Below are 18,291 nucleotides of genomic sequence, written 5' to 3'. Positions count from 1 at the left end.
AAATCTCTTGCTCTATTTATATATTGTTCTTTCATCTTTGGGGTTTAGGGTGAGAGATTTCACCCTTCTCTGTGTTCACGGGATTCCATACAGGAAGATCACACCATCCCCCACCATCATCAGGTAGGTGGGGCTGGGCATCTAGACCTAAATATATATTCTAAGCCATGAGATGACGTTCTTCTGTGTAGTCTCTTGTTTTACTTCAACATCTGAAGTGCAGCCTTTGTTACCCCCCCCCCCCCATCCCCGTTTCTAGCTACTTTGAGTGCCCTACATTTTTCATCCACATTTTTATTTTTTAATATACATTCCTTTCCTCTGTGGGTCTTAAGCCCAGACACATCGTGGGTCCTCTTCATCTTTGTGTTCTTCCAACGGAGGGAACATACTGAATGACGTGCCATTTGTGCCCTTTGTCTGCCTTGAGTTGACTTTAATAGATATTTTCTATTATTTTTTGTGTAGGTTGAAGAACAAATTAATATAAAATCTGAGGTTAAAGAAGAAGAAGTAGAGACGTATGTGGGGGGTGATCAGCCATTCCCGGAGGAGGTCGGGATGATTATGAAAAGTGAACAGGAGGACATTTCTCTACCTTTTGACACAGGTAGGTAACAGACATTGTGGAAAAAACAGGTCAAAGTCTAATTTTACTTCTAAGTATAAGAATTGTAGTGTAAAAAAATGTTAGATAATTATCACATCTTCACATCATCCTATAGGCAGGTTCTAAAAGGTAAAATATGTTTTTGCCTACTAAAGGTTAACACTTGGTGCTGTGATGTTCCTTCCCCTGCATGTGTCACTTCCTGATTCTGAAACGGATCAGACTTCGTGGTCTCTTCCTATATGGGAGGTGATCAGTGAGGATGCTGTAAAGAGCTGAACTGAACTTTGTGGTGGAGTTTCCCCTTAACGGGACCCCTGGATGGGTTGACTGAAGTTGAGATCCATTGCCCCAAAAAAACGTTGTTTAAGAGTGACCGTCTGTGTTGAGAATGGCGGTGAACAATGACAGAGGTTCTGTAGGTAAGGGTAGTTTGGCACATGACTGGGCCCCATGTTAGGGTACACTTCAGAACAGAAGGCTCCTAGGTGCTATGCTTAGAACCACAGTGTGCAAGGCGTTGCAAAGTAAGTGTGGTGGGTCCCATTTTTGCCATGTGCTGGGTTGTAATCCATGCCAAGCTGGCCATCTTCATCCTTTGGACACTTTCAGTACCTGTAAGCGTGTATGACCTCATTGGTGGTGGACTGAAGTTGGCACTGTGGCATGATGATGTTTAGGCAGGGTTGCTTCTAAATTTACCTGCCAGATGTATTTGCCTTAGCCAATTGTTAGGGATCAATTTAGTTCCCCCTAAGTCTGGAATTGCTGTACTTCTCTCTTATGCCGCTAGGTGGCCGGGTACCTAGTGACATTAGATAAGGCAAGGGCAAAGCAAGAACAGATTAGGAGTATATGGGGTATCTCAGCCAATGGGCAGGGGTTTTCAAGCTAGGGACCAAGCAGGCCAGTGGGGTGAAGCTTGAGAAGTATCTGGAGTGCCAAGCCAGGAACCCAGCAAGGAAGCTGGGGTGACGCTTGAGGAAGATACTGAAAGTGAGAATTGGAAGAGCTCAGAGGATCCGGTGGTAGAGGATCAGCAAGTCTAGTGAGAGAGACTGGGAGCTCAGTTGAGTGAAGACCTACAAGGAGTGATTGTAGGGGAAGTGAAGGAACTGTTACAATTTGTGTTAGAAACTGTTAAGGACTGTTGCCATAGGAGACAGCAAATCCTGCACATGCAGATATGGTGTCTTGCTGGACGCTGTTCCCTGCATGGCTGTCTACCTGTAGAGGTCTGAGAGTACTAACTACCAGGGCCCTAAGCCTCTCTCCCACAGTTTGTTTAAGAGAAAATAGGATTTTTATAACAGCTTACCTGTAAAATCCTTTTCTTTGATGTACATCAGGGGACACAGAGTCATAGTAATAACTATGTGGGTTATATCGGCGTATCAGGTGCTGGACACTGGCATCCCCTCCCATTACTGGGGGTCCTCAGTTTTGTAGCCAAGCAATACAAGTGTATAAGAAGAAGGGAGGGACCTCTGTGTCCCCTGATGTACATCCAAGAAAAGGATTTTACAGGTAAGCTGTTATAAAAATCATATTTTCTTTTCTTACATCAGGGGACACAGAGCCATAGTAATAACCACGTGGGATGTCCCATAGCAATGGCAACTGAAGGTGGGGAGACAGAACAAGGAAACAGGAGGCCAGAGGACTCATACTGCAACCTGCAGTGTATGCTGTGACCAAAGGCAATCTCCTCATGACCTTTAATATCGATTTGATAAAATCAGATAAAAGTATGAACCGAAGACCAAGTCGTTGCCTTACAGATCCGAGCCATAGAGACCTGATGATGCACCACCCAAGAGGCACCAATCGCCCTGAAAGAGTGTGCTCTAACATGAGAAGGAAGAATTTTCTGCTTTAAGCTGAAGCTTAAATAATCACTTGACAAATCCATTTGAAAAATAGTGGATCTTGACGCTGCCTTCCACATCTTGGACCCTCTGGCAGAACAAGCAAAACCTGCGTTTTGCGAACCTGAGCGGTCACCCTTAAGTAGACTTTGATCGCTTTTACTACATCAAGAGACTGTAGTGCTCTCTCTTCCCCAGATTAATGCTTCTGGGGAGAAAGAAGGAAGAATAATACCTTGCTTTAAATGAAACCTGTTACCACTTTTGGTAAGAATTCAGGATGAGGACATAAAACCACCTCATCCTTATGCATGATGAAATATGGCTGTTAGAGGACAGAGCCGTTAGTTCCGATACTCTTCTAGCCGAAGAAATGGCAAGCAGAAAAGATTATCTTTCTTGTCAAAGAACCGAGGGAATTTCTCGTAAGGTTCAAACGGCTGATTTAGCATAGCTGATAAGGCCAATTTTAAATCCCAAGGATTTGGAGGTGCCTTGATAGGGGGAATAAACCATGTTACCCCCTGAATAAGCTACGCACCAAGAGTGGGAAGCAAGAGGCCATAGGAAAAGACACAGACAAGGCCTGGATCTGGTTCTTGATAGAAGTCAAGGACAGCTTCATTTCAGATTCCATATGCAGGAATCAGGAATCCTGCCTATTGACATACTTCCTGGGGTGCCAACCCCTGGATCCATACCAAGAAACCTATGCCTTCCAGATTCTAAAGTAAGTGATTCTGGAAGCAAGCTTCCTGGCCTTAGTCAAAGTAGACACTACCGAAGGAGATCCCCTACGATCTTCTATAGAGTGGGATTCAACAGTCAAACCTGTTAAACTCTTTGACCGTAAGGTAGGATGAAATACCGGACCTTGTGCAAGAAGGTCTAGCTATAATGGCAGAGTTCAAAGGACTCCTACTGTCATCTTTATGATCTCGATAAATTTAGATGTTCTGGAACCCGCTGGGGCCGCCACAATCACCTCCTTCTGTTCCTGCTTAATCCTGCGGAGAAGGCGCGGAAGTAGCAGAACCAGAGGAAATACATAGATTTGTGAAAACTGATCCCCTGGGAAGACTAATGCATCTGTTCCGCCTGCTAGCGGACCTCTTGTTCGACATTAAAGTTGTCGACCTTATTAATGAATCTGGACACGAATAGGTCCATGTCCGGAATACCCCATCTGACATATTGCTAGGAAGATGGGGTGAAGAGATCATCCTCCCGGAAATAATTGTTGTCGTCTCAAGTAGTACACCTGAAAAATTAGAATTGCTAATAGGCAAGGAGTGTTGTGTTCTGCCAAAGCTAGAACATTATTCACCTCCTTTTTTGGGCTGCACAACTTCTCGTGCCTCCCCTGGTAATCGATGTAAGCCACCACCGTGGCCCTGTCAGACTGAATCCTGTCAGGGCAGTCCCGTAGTCTGATCGCCAAGATTCTGGGGCCAGATGTACTGCCTGAAACTTCCAAAAAAGTTGATAGGCAAGGTCCTCTAACCTGGACCATCTCCCCATGACAGAATCTTCTTCCAGGGCTACTCCCCAGCCTAGAAAGCTGGCATCTGTTGTTAACACCTTCCAGAATAAAGATTTTCCCTCTTGCTGGATAACAACCACCAATTTAGGCTCTGACCTCTGTTGGAAGCCAAGCGTATTGGAAACAAACAAGGCCTGAATCTTCTTTATTCCAGACCGACAGGAAGGTGTCTTGAAGCAGTCTTTGAATAAAACTGCGTGTAAGGGACGGCCATGAAGGAGGCCACCATTTCCCCTAAAAATCTCCTGCAGCCGAATGAAGGAATTTTCCTTTATCCTGATAAGTTGAATTAGTCCTACAATGGAACTGATTCTCATCTGGGGTAAGAATACCTTTTTCTGTATGGTATCTATAACCAGCCCCCAAGTAACCTCCTTGATGGTTTTTAGGAGAATCTTCCTAGGCTGAGAATCCAACCTAGAGATTACAGCTATCTACAGCTGAGATCAGACTCTGGTTTTAGACCTGAGACTGAATGATCTGTTAAAAGTAGATCTCCTAATAGGCTAGGACCGTTATACCTTGAGCCCTTAACCTGACTAAAGGAGGTGCCAGAATCTTTCAGAACTTTGGCACATGGAGATATGCAACTCCCCTCCTTGCAGGATGGGCACAGCTGATCGAATTATGAAAGGATCGGATGTTTAAGTGCCGATTCAGATCTCCAAGATCTAGAATGGGTCTTACCTCTCTATTTGGCTCTGGAACCCTAAAAGGTTCGAGCCAAAACCCTCTGTTCCACTAAGGGAAATGCTGATATCACCGACTGGGATAACAGCAGATCCAGAGGCCAGAAAGAGAGACCTCTTCTTTTTTTTTTTCCTGGAAACTTAGGAGCATTCTCTGAGGAGACGGACACTCTTGCATAAAGACTGCCACATCAGCAGCCCCAAGGATCACACAGGCAGCACCCAAACAGGGACCCGAACCCCGGACCCTCAGATGGAAAGCTGACTGAGCCATCCGGGCTCTTGAAACTCTAGATGTAACCTAGAGAAAAAAATTGCAGAAATCACTCTGCTCTTAACATTGTTCCTGCCAGACCTTGAGAATCGCAGGACCTTTTCTCTCACCCAAACCAATGGGGGTGCTCCTTCATGAGAAGGCCTTAGCATTCTGCTTTATGGGCTCTCTGCCCCCAAGATCCTGTTGCTGCCCTTGGGAACTTTCTCCTGAACCTGACGAATGAGACCGTCGAGACTGCCTAAATGCAGATGCCCCAGGCATACGAGAGGCTGCACGATTAAAGGAGACATGTTTAACCTCCTTTTACTGGTAAAGAGAGCTTTACCCCTTTTGGATGTACTTATCCACTCTAAATAGCCATACCCCAGGAAGGCACACAAACTGGCTAAGGGTTTTCACATGGTGCTTCGGCTGATCAATATTTCAGCCACGGACCTCTGCGAGAATGCACTAGTCCAAGTATAAGCCATAAGGCTTTAAAGGATGGAGTCCTTCATAGCAACTGTGAGACACAGTGCGTCAAATACACCAGCCCCTTGCCGGGCCTGCTGATCAGGCAGAATTTTCAGGTATCTCACACCTGTTCCTTAACCCCTTGGAGTCCACATTTTCCAATGCATTGGCGTGACTCAAATTTGCTCCACCAAAATAGTGGAGCAGATGTTAAAGGGTTAATGGGCTGAGCTACTCCAATTGTAGCAAGAACTGCAAAAGACATCTTGTCTTTAAAAGGAAAATCCAACCTTAACTTGCTGGATCCTTTAACATCAGTGAATTATCCACTGGACATGTAAGACTCTGCTCACTGAGGTGATTGCAGCATTAATAGCTGGAACCCCCCATTTCTTCATAGAAATGTTCCCATTCAGAATACATAGCTATGCATGAATAGGAAAAAAACATCCCCAGGTGAGGGAGGTTCAAATGAATCTTATTAGAGGTAGATACCTCAAGAGCCTGTGCTGCAGGCAACAAAAGGGTTAAATAAGGGAGTAGGCAAACACTTGACTTGTGCGGCTACTCCCTCTCTGTTAGGATCCTCCGAAGAGGAAAGATAAGTATCTTCCAATATTTGGGGAGATCTACCTGATCCCCAGCCTCCTGCACCTCAACAAAAGGACCCAGAGGTCTAGATGGGAATCTGCTATGTTTAGTCCTACTATGGAGAGAAATCATAACAATAATCTTTTAAATGGTAGAAGAAAAAGCCTGTTTGTATGAAATACACAGGGACAGAAGTGTTCTACCCTTGATGACTCATCTGACTGGCCATATACCTCTCAGGGGAGGAAGACATTCTTTTGGAAGGGTTTTAGATTGTTGTATACTATTAACCCCTAGAGGAGTTCCTAGTCCCTTTGCCCCTCATAGCTTACAGTACAAAGCAGAGGCAGTACCAGCAAAATAATGTTTCACTTGCTAGGCTATAGTACAGTACAAAGCTGCTGTATAGTACAATGTTGTCTAAATTGAAATGCCTATGTCACCAAACCTGACCACTCTGCTCTGTGCCTCCACCGCCAGGCAGCAGCTTCTCTCACAGGGCTTTACAATGCTTCCTGCACATGGAATTGTAGTCATTCTTTCATTGGTTGTTGTATAAATTCCTTTTTGCTGTGTTGACATTCACATCCTGTGAGGTCACATCCTGTGTAGGAGGCGATTGGCTGTTGGAGGCAGGGCTTCCTGTATGTGATTTCCATTGTTTATATGAATAAAGGTGGCTCCCAGGGAGGAAGGAGGGCAGTTGGTTTGAGCGATGGAGCTAACAACATCAGAGAGGTGACTATGTCTGTTTACTGGGGAAGAGGGGAGACCTGGGTTAAGTAACATGCATTATACCATTCAACGAAATGGGCGCTTATTAGCACAAGAGAAAAGTGTGTTAATCCACAACAATGTAGAGCTAAAACTCCAGTTATTTGTCATCTACTGAGATTTTCATTTATTTTTTACTTCTTTCCAACAGATGGATGTGATGTCAGGAATTCCTCAGAGAGACGTCTTCTATTATCTGCTGATTGTAAGTCAGAAGATAATGTCATCACACAGGATCCTCCAGGAGGAAATCCAAATACACAAAATATACATCACAGACCTTCCTGTCCGGAGACATCAATGGATCCCTCTGATCAGGGGGAATCTTCTCATCAATCACATACTATGATTGGAAATATCCATGTAAGATCTCACACTGCAGATCCATCGACAGATCCTTCTAATCCCGAGGAATCTTCCTCACCCCATGAAGGAGCTCACCGAGGTGACAATCTATTCTCATGTTCAGAGTGCGGGAAATGTTTCACTCATCAAGGAACCTTTGTTAGACACCAGAGAATTCACACGGGTGAGCGTCCTTATTCCTGTTCAGAGTGCTGGAAATCTTTCCCTGAAAAAGCAGTCCTTGTTAAACATCAGAGAGTTCACACAGGAGAACGTCCTTATTCATGTTCAGAGTGCGGGACATCTTTCTCTCGGAAAGATAATCTTGATACACACCAGAAACGTCACACGGGTGAGCGTCCTTATTCATGTTCAGACTGCGGGAAAACCTTCAGTGGAAAAGATTATCTTGTTAGACACCAGAGAAATCACATGGATGAGCGTCCCTATTCATGTTCAGAGTGCGGGAAATCTTTCATTCAGAAAAGAGTCCTTGTTTCTCATCAAAGAATTCACACAGGTGAACATCCTTATTCATGTTCAGAGTGTGGGAAATCATTCATTGGCAAAGCAGACCTTGTTAAACATCTTAGAATTCATACAGGTGAGCGTCCTTATTCATGTTCAGAGTGCGGGAAATCTTTCACTCAGAAAGGACATCTTGTTACACATCAGAGAATTCACACAGGTGAGCGTCCTTATTCATGTTCACAGTGCGGGAAATCTTTCAATCATAAAGGACCTCTTGTTAAACATCAGAGAATTCACACAGGTGAGCATCCATAATCATGTTCAGAGTAGGAAATCTTTGATTAGGAAAAATTAATCTTGTTGAACATCAGAAAATTCATACTGGTGAACAGCTTTATTTAACATATCCTGAGTGTCTCTGCTGAGTTCCTGTTAAAGACTTTGCTCAGCTGACATCCCTTCTGTTCCTGATCTCTGGCTTCCTGATTACCAGTTCTGGCTTATGTTTTGACTGTTCCTGATCTGTATTATTTTTTTCTATTACATTAAAGGTGTGATATTTTTATTGCATTTTCTGTCTCAGTCTGATTCATGGTTCCTGACACCCTTATTGCAATCCACTCAGACATTGTCATAGAAGCTTCAACATTACCCCCCCCCCCCCCCCCCCCTCTGATGTCACATGATGTGAGAAGGGGCTTCCAGATTCCGATAAGCCCCCTGCCAACAGACCCCCACAACCCCCAGGCAAAAGTTGTGGGGATGAGGTCCTTGTCGCCATCAACATGGGGACAAGGTGATTTAGGGGGAACCCAAACCACCCTCCCCATGTTGAGGGCAAGCGGCCTGGTATGGTTCAGGAGGGGGGGGTGCTTGCTTGTCCCCCTCTTTCCTGGCCTACCATGGCTGCTTGCTTAGATAAAGGTCTGGTATGGATTTTGAGGTGAACTTCCACGCAATTTTTTTTTTTAGCGCAGGATTCCCCTTAAAATACATACCAGACTTGAAGGGTCCCTATGCCTTAACTACTTCAATACACTGTTATATATACTACATTGACTGTGTCGTAGAAATTTGGCTATATGCTATGCACATAGCCCCATCTACCGCTGTGCTTCCAATAAGCACCCATTTCCGTCTTAATGATATAATGCTTTAGGCTTACCTTCTCCAACACATTCATCCCAATGACCAGACATCCCCAATGCAACATACATCCTCATCTCAGCCTGGCTGCTCCTCAGCCAGGCCGCCCTGGTTACCCATTAAAGAGACATCAACAGTAGTGTTTCCTTCTGCTTCATCGTCAGCCAGCCAGCAAGAGAGCCCTTGACCAAAGCTTTTTATTTACTTTTCCCACTGGAAGCCACGCCCTGGAGGATTTGCCTCCAACAGCTGAACACCTCCCACAAAGGATGTGACCTCACAGCAGTAACAGGATGTTAATGCCCATATAAGGACAATACAATACAATACAAGGTACATTTACAGACATGTATACATTCAAATAGTCTGTTACACAGACTGACCAAATGCTTTCAATGATGGAAACCATACAAAACCAATGAACGATGACTATAATTCCGTTGATAGAAATCCTTAATATATACATTGTTCCAGAGAACAATGTATACTTGGATAATTCTACATCTCTTGTGAATGGAAAGCCATCTACAGATGTGCACTGCCTATCTCCATGTGCTGATCAGACACAGAAGAGACGATGTGCACACATCTGCACACAGCCAATGCCCGCAGAGCAAGCATATGTCCCCAGACGATCGTCTGTACAATGTACAGGGGCCCTTTTGCTGGTGGACATACCCCCACTCCGCAAACACCTTTCTTTCCAACCCCAAGATATTATCCACTACCTAACGGATCTCAACCAGCGTCAGTCTGCCCCAGTCAGCTCTAAAAGAGCGGGCTGGGGGAGAATGAACACAGGAGGACTCTTATGACAATATATATAATAAATACATCTAAAATTTCCACAACAACTGTATATAGACTAAATACACTAATTGACTGTATATAGACTAAATACACTAAATGCAGAGTGTGTATGTGTGTGTGTATATATATATATATATATATATATAATTTTTTTTTTTATCGACTAATTTTGATTAATTATAACGCACATACAGATCCAACTACTTTCAGCTGATCTTCTTGCATTGCAACTCTGCATTAGTCAGTGGTAAAGGTGGTACACACTATATATACAATCACCCGACACTAGTTAGTTTGCACAAACTATGACTTAACTTCACAGTTCACACAAATACGTTTTAAATTCAAACTGTAGCACTGACGTAAGTAATTTTTTTTCCACAGTAGCGTGACAATCCCTCCAGTCTAACTAATCACTTTCACCTTATCGCATTGACCCCTGTGCAAACAGGTGGTCATGCAAGCGGGTATCAAAAGGTTTATATACCAGATACATCCTAAATATAGAACCATTTATCCAACTGTCCACCTGGAGTTGCTGGATTGTAGAACAGACACATAATAAATATAAAGATGGAGATCTTTTCCTGTTATATCGAATAGAACACGGAGACAGGAAGAGTGTGATTGTACAGACACAGGAAGTTATACTACAGCTGAAGAGGAAGTGATGTCAGGTGCAGACAGGAAGTGATAGATGCACAGGAAGTGATGTAACTAAGGAAAAGGAAGTGATGTAGGGGTCTAAAAAGAACATCCTGGGTAAGTTGCGAGGAAGTAAAAAAAAAAAACATTGTTGGAACTGGCAGCAGAGGAAGTAATAATATTTATTTAGAAGGACAAAAGGATCTTTACAAGGACGTCATGATGGAGAATCAGCCGCCCCTCACATCAACGGGTAAGAGGAGACTTTATTGTAAAGGAGAGAGCAGTACGGAGGCTCCACCTAGATCCCCCATCATCTGATAAACACATAGAAACAATGTATTCAGTCAGTGTGTGTGTTTCCTACAGATGGATCCAGTAATGGGAACCCACCAGAGAGATCTCCCCGTCCTCTGTATTCCCTGGATTCCACACAGGAAGATCACACCATCCCCCACCATCATCAGGTAGGTGGGACTCAGCAACTAGAACTCAAATTGGAAAATAACATTATTTTATTTCATCTCTTGTTCCCTTTTATAAATCCGTTTTATCACATTTGGGGTTTAGGGTCAACAACTGAAAGACATCAAAGTTGAGGTTAAAGTAGAAGAAGAAGAGAAGTCCGGGGATCTGCAGTCTATGGAGGAGGGTGATCCTCTGTATTCCTGGGATTCCAAACAGGAAGATCACACCATCCCCCACCATCATCAGGTAGGTGGGGCTGGGCATCTAGATCTACATATATATTCTAAGCCATGAGATGACGTTCTTCTGTGTAGTCTCTTGTTTTACTTCAACATCTGAAGTGCAGCCTTTGCTACCCTCCCCCCATCCCGGGTTCTAGCTACTTTGAGCGCCCTACATTTTTCATCCACATTTTTATTTTTTAATATACATTCCTTTCCTCTGTGGGTCTTAAGCCCAGACACATTGTGGGTCCTCTTCATCCTCGTGTTCTTCCAATGGAGGGAACATACTGAATGACGTGTCATTTGTGTCCTTTATGTCTGCCTTGAGTTGACTTTAATTTTATATTTTCTATTATTTTTGGTGTAGGGTGAAGAACGGATTAATATAAAAGCTGAGATTAAAGAAGAAGAAGTAGAGACGTATCTGTGGGGTGATCAGTCATTCACAGAGGAGGTCGGGATGATTATGAAAAGTGAACAGAAGGACATTTCTCTACCTTTTGACACAGGTAGGTAACAGACATTGTGGAAAAAACAGGTCAAAGTCTCATTTTACTTCTAAGTATAAGGATTGTAGTGTAAAATGTTAGATAATTATCAGATCTTCACATCATCCTATAGGCAGGTTCTAAAAGGTTAAATATGTGTTTGTCTACTAAAGGGTTAATGTGTGGTGTGGTAAGAGTTAACACTTGGTGCTGTGATGTTCCTTCCCCTTCATGTGTCACTTCCTGATTCTGAACCGGATCGGACCCCGTGGTCTCTTCCTGTATGGGAGGTGATCAGTGAGGACGCTGTAAAGAGGTGAACTGAACTGTGTGGTGGGGTTTCCCCTTAGTGGGACCCCTGGATGGGTTCCAAGCAGGGCCGGGACAAGGGGTGGGGAGGGGGTATGGCTGCCCTGGGCACAATGGTTTACTGTAGGGATGGGGGAGCCTTCCTTCTGTTACAAGGCTGATAGGAGTAGTGATAGCGACAGTGATTTAGACAAGGGAGTGACTGATCGGTGTAGGATCCCCTAAACTTGCACATCATGAATGAGGAGTGGGTGCAGTTTGGCATCTTTGCCCTGGGCACTGGAAGACCTTGTCCCAGCACTGGTTCCAAGGACTGGACTTTTGATGCCATTTACTGGGATGCAACTAAGCTGTAAAAAATTATGAACAACGCCGCACAGCCAAATCCGGTACATTGTTATTAGAGAGAGAAAATGCAATTCTGTATATCGCTCAAATGTACTGCTATGGAACTTGGACAGAACAGTAAATATAACTTTATTCACTAAAGCAGTGATTACATAGTTACATAGTATACAAGGTTGAAAAAAGACACAAGTCCAACCTATGTGTGTGATTTTATGTCAGTATTACATTGTATATCCCTGTATGTTGTATGTATGGTTCTCAACCTCAGTCCTCAAGTAGCCCCAACAGGCCATGTTTTCAGGTTTTCCTTTACTTTGCATAACTGCTTTAAATCAATATCAATGACATGGTATTTATAAGAGCTATTTTATCTAAGGGAAGTTCCCAAAACATGGTCCATTGGAGGTACTTGAGGACTGAAGTTGAGAACCATTGCACTAAACAACCTATTGTTTAAGAGTGACCGTCTGTGTTACTTTGGAAGAGAAGGGACTTTACAATGTATTGGAGAGAACTGGGGAATAGCATGTACAATTCAGTTAAGTCTTGATGTCATGGAGTGAAGAGTGATAAGAAGGAGCTTCCAATTTGGGCAGAGAGATTGGTGGTGACCAATGACCGAGGTTCTGTAGGTAAGGGAAGCTTGGCACCTGGCTGGGCTCCTATATTTGGGCCAACTGCAGAACAGAACCCTCCTAGGGACCATGCTTAGAACCACAGTGCGCAAGGCCTTGCATAGTAAGTGTGGTGGGTCCCATCTTTGCCATGTGCTGGGTTGTAATCCACACCAATCTGGCCATCTCCATACTTTGGACACTTTCAGTACCTGTAAGCGTGTATGATCTCATTGGTGGTGGACTGAAGTTGGCACTGTCAGGTGTATTTGCCTTGGCCAATTGTTAGGGATCAATTAAGTTCACCCTAAGTCTGGAATTGCTGCACTTCTCTCTTCTGTCGTTAGGTGGCAGGATAAATAGTGACATTAAATAAGAGAAGGGCAAAGCAAAGACAGATTAGGAGTATATGGGGTATCTCAGCCAATGGGCAGGGTTTTTTTTGGATCCCTTGGCCTTCTGGGAGAACCTATATATTCGGTTGGAGTCAGGTGACCAGTGTTCTGTGCCACCTGGATGGCTGGCTGGGTGGACGTGTGTTGTATTGCCCGGGCTGCTAGGCTGGAGTTTGGGCCTATTGCGGGCACATCTGGCTGCTAGGCTGTCTGAGGGCCTATTCAGAAGCAAGAGAGCAGCATCAGGTTGGGCTTGCAGCCTCTACTCACGTCTGTCAGTGCGAGTGTAGGAAAAGCTGATAAACGGCTCTTACTGTTTGTGCTGTGATTGGACACAGCTGATCACATGGTAAAGAGCCTAGGTCAGAGGCTATTTACATAGATCAGAGATGTGGTGTGTCAGACTGACACACCGCACCAATGATCACCATGCTGCACACCCCCCGCGGCTTACCCTAGTAGATGTCATATGACGCCCAGTCAGGAGAACGAAAACCATTTTCCGGCCCTCATTCTGCTATAGGGCGGGTGGGAAGTGGTTAATAAACCATTGCAATAACAGCTTAGGTTGTCTCCACACTGATGGGGGGGATGGAGCCACCCTAGGACACCAGCATTGTAAGTCTTGGAGGAAGGTTTTTTTTTCTACATATTTTGATGTTACAGTTGTACCCAGTTCCATGCCAGAACTCTGTGAAAGTGTTAACTGTTAGACCAACTTTTCTCCAATCGCCTTTCAGAACAACCTTGGAGAGAGCGCAACTCCTCCCATTTTCCAGGAAACAAATGCAGCCTTTAAATCCCTCCTCTTCCACCATGGCCTCAAATATTGTGTTTCTTTCCACCATGGTGGAAGTGCATGCTGGAACCAAGGGGGCTGCTCTCTCTCCAGGGTGGAGGTAAAAGGGCTTACCTCTAGTGTTCTTCTGCCTGGAGTGCAGGGACCATCCCAGCACCCCCCCCCCCGGTATAAGCAGGGGGTGTTATGGAGTCTCCAGTCTCTCCCAGCTCAGTGGAGCAGCGACCAGCAGGAGGTCGGGGTGTTGGTGTGCCCAGAGCCGAAGTATGGCTCAGGTAGCTGGGCAGCTCACCGCCTTGTTCGGCTGTATATTCTGCATTGTGCGATTCCGGGTCCTGGCGGCCGGGTGACGTCACATCCAGTGACGCGGCTTCCTGTGTCAGTGTGGTGACAAGTGGTTCCGGTCGCCTGGAATGCAGAGGCCAAGGGGGCAGGTCTATCGACCGGTGCTTCCGCTTCCAGCCATCGCTGATGACGTCGGAGCTGGGAAATTTTAAAACAGAGGAATTTTTCTCATCCCCCACTGCACACTCTGCTAAGATGGATGAGAGATTGTCAGCAACGGTGGAAACAGGCACCGGTCAGGCCCAGGTAAGAGGGGCACAGTGGTGCCTTTATTCTTCTCCTTATGGGCTTATGCTGTGACTGTTTGTTTTATGTTCTTCCCTGTAGGGAGGCTGTTACTGCAGGGTCAGAGGATACTTCTCTCGGACCCTACAATTTGAGGATGCAGGTTTGCTATGTATGGGTTTCATCACTGAGGGGCATCTCTCTCTCTCTCTCTCTCTTTCTCCTCCTGAATGTCAAAGGTCATGTAAATTGCTTTCAAAAGGTCATCCACTTCCTCTAAAGACAATTTGTACCTAGAGTCTCGGCTATCATCTTCCACTTCATCCTCATCTGAATCCCTGAAGGAGGGAAGAGTAGTTGCAACATCTACAGTTCACGATAGAATGTACCAGGGTCTGGATGACACCAAACACAGGATGTTCCCAGTCCATAGAGTTCTATCGGATACTTTCAAGAAGGAATGGAAGGACCCTGAAAGAGGCCAAAACCCTCAAGAGGTTTCCCTTTGAAGACAAAAAGTCTGAAGTGTGGAATGAAAAACGCGGGTGGATGCCGCTTTTTCAGAAGTGTCCCATCCCACAGACCTAGCCTTTGAGGACATGGGGGTGCTGAAGGATGCGATGGATAAAAGGTCTGACTCCCTCTTGAAAAAAGCGTGGGATTTCACGTTGGCCAGCCTCAAACCAGCCATGGCTTCCACAGTGGTGGCAAGAAACCTAGAATGCTGGGTAGAAAAACTGAAGTCATGTAGAGGCGGGAATGCCACGAAAAGATCTTTTTGAATACTTTCCGTTAATGCTAAAAGCAGTAAAATACATGGCCGATGCATCTGCTGAATCAATAAAGATGGCAGCAAGGTCATCAGCTCTGGTGAATTCAGCCAGACGAGCTGTTTGGCTAAAAACTTGGTTGGGTGACACAGCCTCCGAGGTTAAATTGTGTGGCCTACCCTTCATGGGGATATTCTTTTTGGTCCAGACCTGGAAACAATCTTGGACAGGACAGCTGACAAGAAAAAAGTATTCCCTGACAAAAAGAAACAAACAGCTAAAAATAGTTTTTGTGCTGTTCAACCGCCCCGTAAGAGTAGGGAAGATGACAAGAACCGTTGGGCCTCCCAAAAGGGTAAGGGGTAGAGGAGGAGTTCTCTTTAGATCTCCCCCAGACCAGCCCCCCAAAAACAAGTGACAGTCTTGTCCCAGTAGGGGGAAGATTGTCTGCCTTTTCTCATACAATGGAACAGAACATCTTCAAGCCCGTTCATAAGGAATGTTATCTCGCAGGGGTACAGTCTGGAGTTTTCAGAGCCCCTCCCAAGCAGGTTTTATGTTACGGCTCTTCCAAGGGATCAGAACAAAGCTTCGGCAATGATGAACCTATTACAGGATCTGATTCAACAAGAAGTGATCGTACAGGTCCCGAAACATCAGGAGGGCCGAGGCTTCTATTTCCATATTTTTTTGGTGCAAACGCCATCGGGGAAGTACTGTTGACTCCAGACTGCTTCATGGCATCCCTAGATTTGAGGGATGCTTAACTACATGTCCCCATTGCTCAGGCTTCCCAATGTTTCCTCCAATTGGCCATCAACCTGGGGTCAACGATTTGGCATCTTCACTTCTAAGCTCTGGCTTTCGGTCTCTCATCTTCCCCCAGGATTTTTACAAAAATAATGGCGAAAGCCCTGGAGCAAGAAAAAGACAACTTCTCCTGCGCTCTGGTGTCTCGGTCCTCAAAGTGTGATACCGACAGTTTAAGATGGTAGTGTCCTTAGAATATTGGGTATTCAAATACTGGAGAAAAACAAACTAAAAAAGGAAGGCGCACTGACCTAGTGCATTACCATAAATAGAGCTTTATTGAAAACAGAACAAATAGCAAAATGGCTACTCACAAACGAGTATTGATAAAAGGCATAATCAATACAATTGGATCCATCACACCGAACATCGAAACATCCAGATCTGATGTCAGATAAATTGATGAATACCCCAACGTAAACGTCTGACGCATTTCAGGGGAGAACCCCTTTCTTCAGAGCCAAAACAGGCAATGGTAGCCCTGGAGCCTCTGAAGTTAAGAGGAATTTCTGTCATTCCATATCTGGACAACCTGTTGTTCTTTGCAGACTCCAGGGAGCAAGTGGTGACAAATCTTCAGGTATCACCGATACACCTCAGGGACCTAGGGTGGCTCCTCAACCTGGAAAAATCAAATCTGGACCCAAGTCAAGAAATTTTGTTTCTGGTTTATACTATAAATTCAGTGCTCCAGAAAGTTTTCCTTACCACAGGCGAAGTTGGAGAAGATCTTTTCCGCAGTAAAACGAATTCAAACAAATATCTCAATCTCAGTCCGATCGGCCAGGGCAGTATTAGGACTTCTCACAGCATCGATCCCAGCCCTACAATGGGCCAGATTTCACTCCAGACCACTCCAGTTGAACATCCTACAGACATGGTTGCATTAGGTTTCACTGGGAAAGCAGATCAGACTTACCTCAAAGGTAAAACGAGCACTCTGGTGGTGGAGGAACTCAGCCAACCTGACGAAGGGTCTTTTTTGGGTCTTTCCACTAGAGAAGCGTCTAACAACAATGCAAGTTCTTGGGGTTAGGGAGCCCATCTGGATGGTCTAATGTCTCAGGGGATTTGGTCCAAGACAGGAGCTTGAAGGTCATCAAACTGGCAGGAACTAAAGGCCATCTTTCTTGGTCTCCTAGCTTTTCAAGAAGCAGTGAAGGGACATCACGTTCAGGTCCTTTCGGACAATATGACCGCTGTAGCATATGTACTAAAGCAGGGAGGAACCAAGAGCAGAGGTGTTATGGAACTAGCCAGTCAATTACTTTCCTGGGCAGAACAGAATGTAGTCTCTCTTTCGGCAATTCACCTAAAGGGTTCTCAGAATCTGCTAGCAGATCTACTCAGCAGGAGAAGGGTGGTGGAAGCCAAATGGAGCCTGAATCAAGAAGTCTTCTTGATGATCTCCAGAACATGGGGGCAACCCCAAGTAGACTTGTTCGCCAGCCAACAAAAACTCTAAGGTTCAGGAATTCTTTTCTCTTCACTGAGAAGACCAGGCCATAGGCATAGATGCTCTCACGCATCCATGACATTACCAACTGTGCTATGCCTTTCCCCCCCTTCCCTCTAATACCAATGGTCTTTAGGAAAGTCAGAGAAGAAAGAACCAACATGATCCTGGTCACTTCCTTTTGGCCAAAAAGACCCTGTTTCGCAACACTACTAAATTTGGCCACAGAACCTCCATGGAGGCTGCCGATAAGGAAGGACCTTCTAACACAAGGCTCTGTGATTCATCCGGAAGCAGACCGGTTACAGCTAACTGCTTGGCTTCTGAAAAAGATCTCCTAAAATCCAAGGGTTTATCCGATAAACTAGTAAAGACCTGACTTTACAGCAGAAAGGAGGTAACTCTGGCCATACACCTGAAGGTCTGCAAGAAGTTTAATTCCTATTGTACCTCTAAAAGCTTTCAAGTAAAAAGCGTGGTATCAGTCCTTGAATTTCTCCATGATGGAATGGAAAAGGGACTGGCAGCCAGCACCCTAAAAACCCAGGGGGCGGCTCTTTCAGTTTATTTTGAAAAGACTCTATCCAGAGAGGTTTTTTAATTTTGAGATTCTTCAGGGCACTAGCACGGAATAGGCTGGTGGCCCTCAAAAATGTTCTCAGTTGGGACTTATCTATTGTTTTACAGGGTCTCATGGGGGCTCAGATTGAACCCTTACAGGAAGCATCCTTAAAAAAATCTTCTTAGTGGCCATTACCTTGGCAAGAAGTCAATGAGCTTCAGGCCCTGGCAGTCATGGAACCTTTTCTTAAAGTTCT

At 44.8% G+C, this 18,291-nt stretch overlaps 1 protein-coding gene across 1 annotated transcript in view; it reads left to right on the top strand.

The window, feature by feature from the left end:
- The window catches only part of LOC143955179 (uncharacterized), a 103,351-nt gene that overhangs the window by 70,498 nt on the left and 14,562 nt on the right, over nt 1-18,291 (top strand). The window contains 7 exon segments of the mRNA XM_077465271.1: nt 49-123; nt 469-610; nt 6,957-7,947; nt 10,315-10,475; nt 10,592-10,689; nt 10,793-10,936; nt 11,282-11,423. Coding sequence (XP_077321397.1) covers nt 49-123; nt 469-610; nt 6,957-7,947; nt 10,315-10,475; nt 10,592-10,689; nt 10,793-10,936; nt 11,282-11,423 — 1,753 coding nt within the window.

The sequence above is a fragment of the Lithobates pipiens genome, unplaced genomic scaffold, assembly GCF_037356315.1.
Source record: "Lithobates pipiens isolate NorthernLeopardFrog02 unplaced genomic scaffold, aLitPip1_a1.2 Scaffold_35, whole genome shotgun sequence".
Classification (NCBI taxonomy): domain Eukaryota; kingdom Metazoa; phylum Chordata; class Amphibia; order Anura; family Ranidae; genus Lithobates; species Lithobates pipiens.
This window is presented reverse-complemented; position numbering and strand designations above follow the sequence as displayed.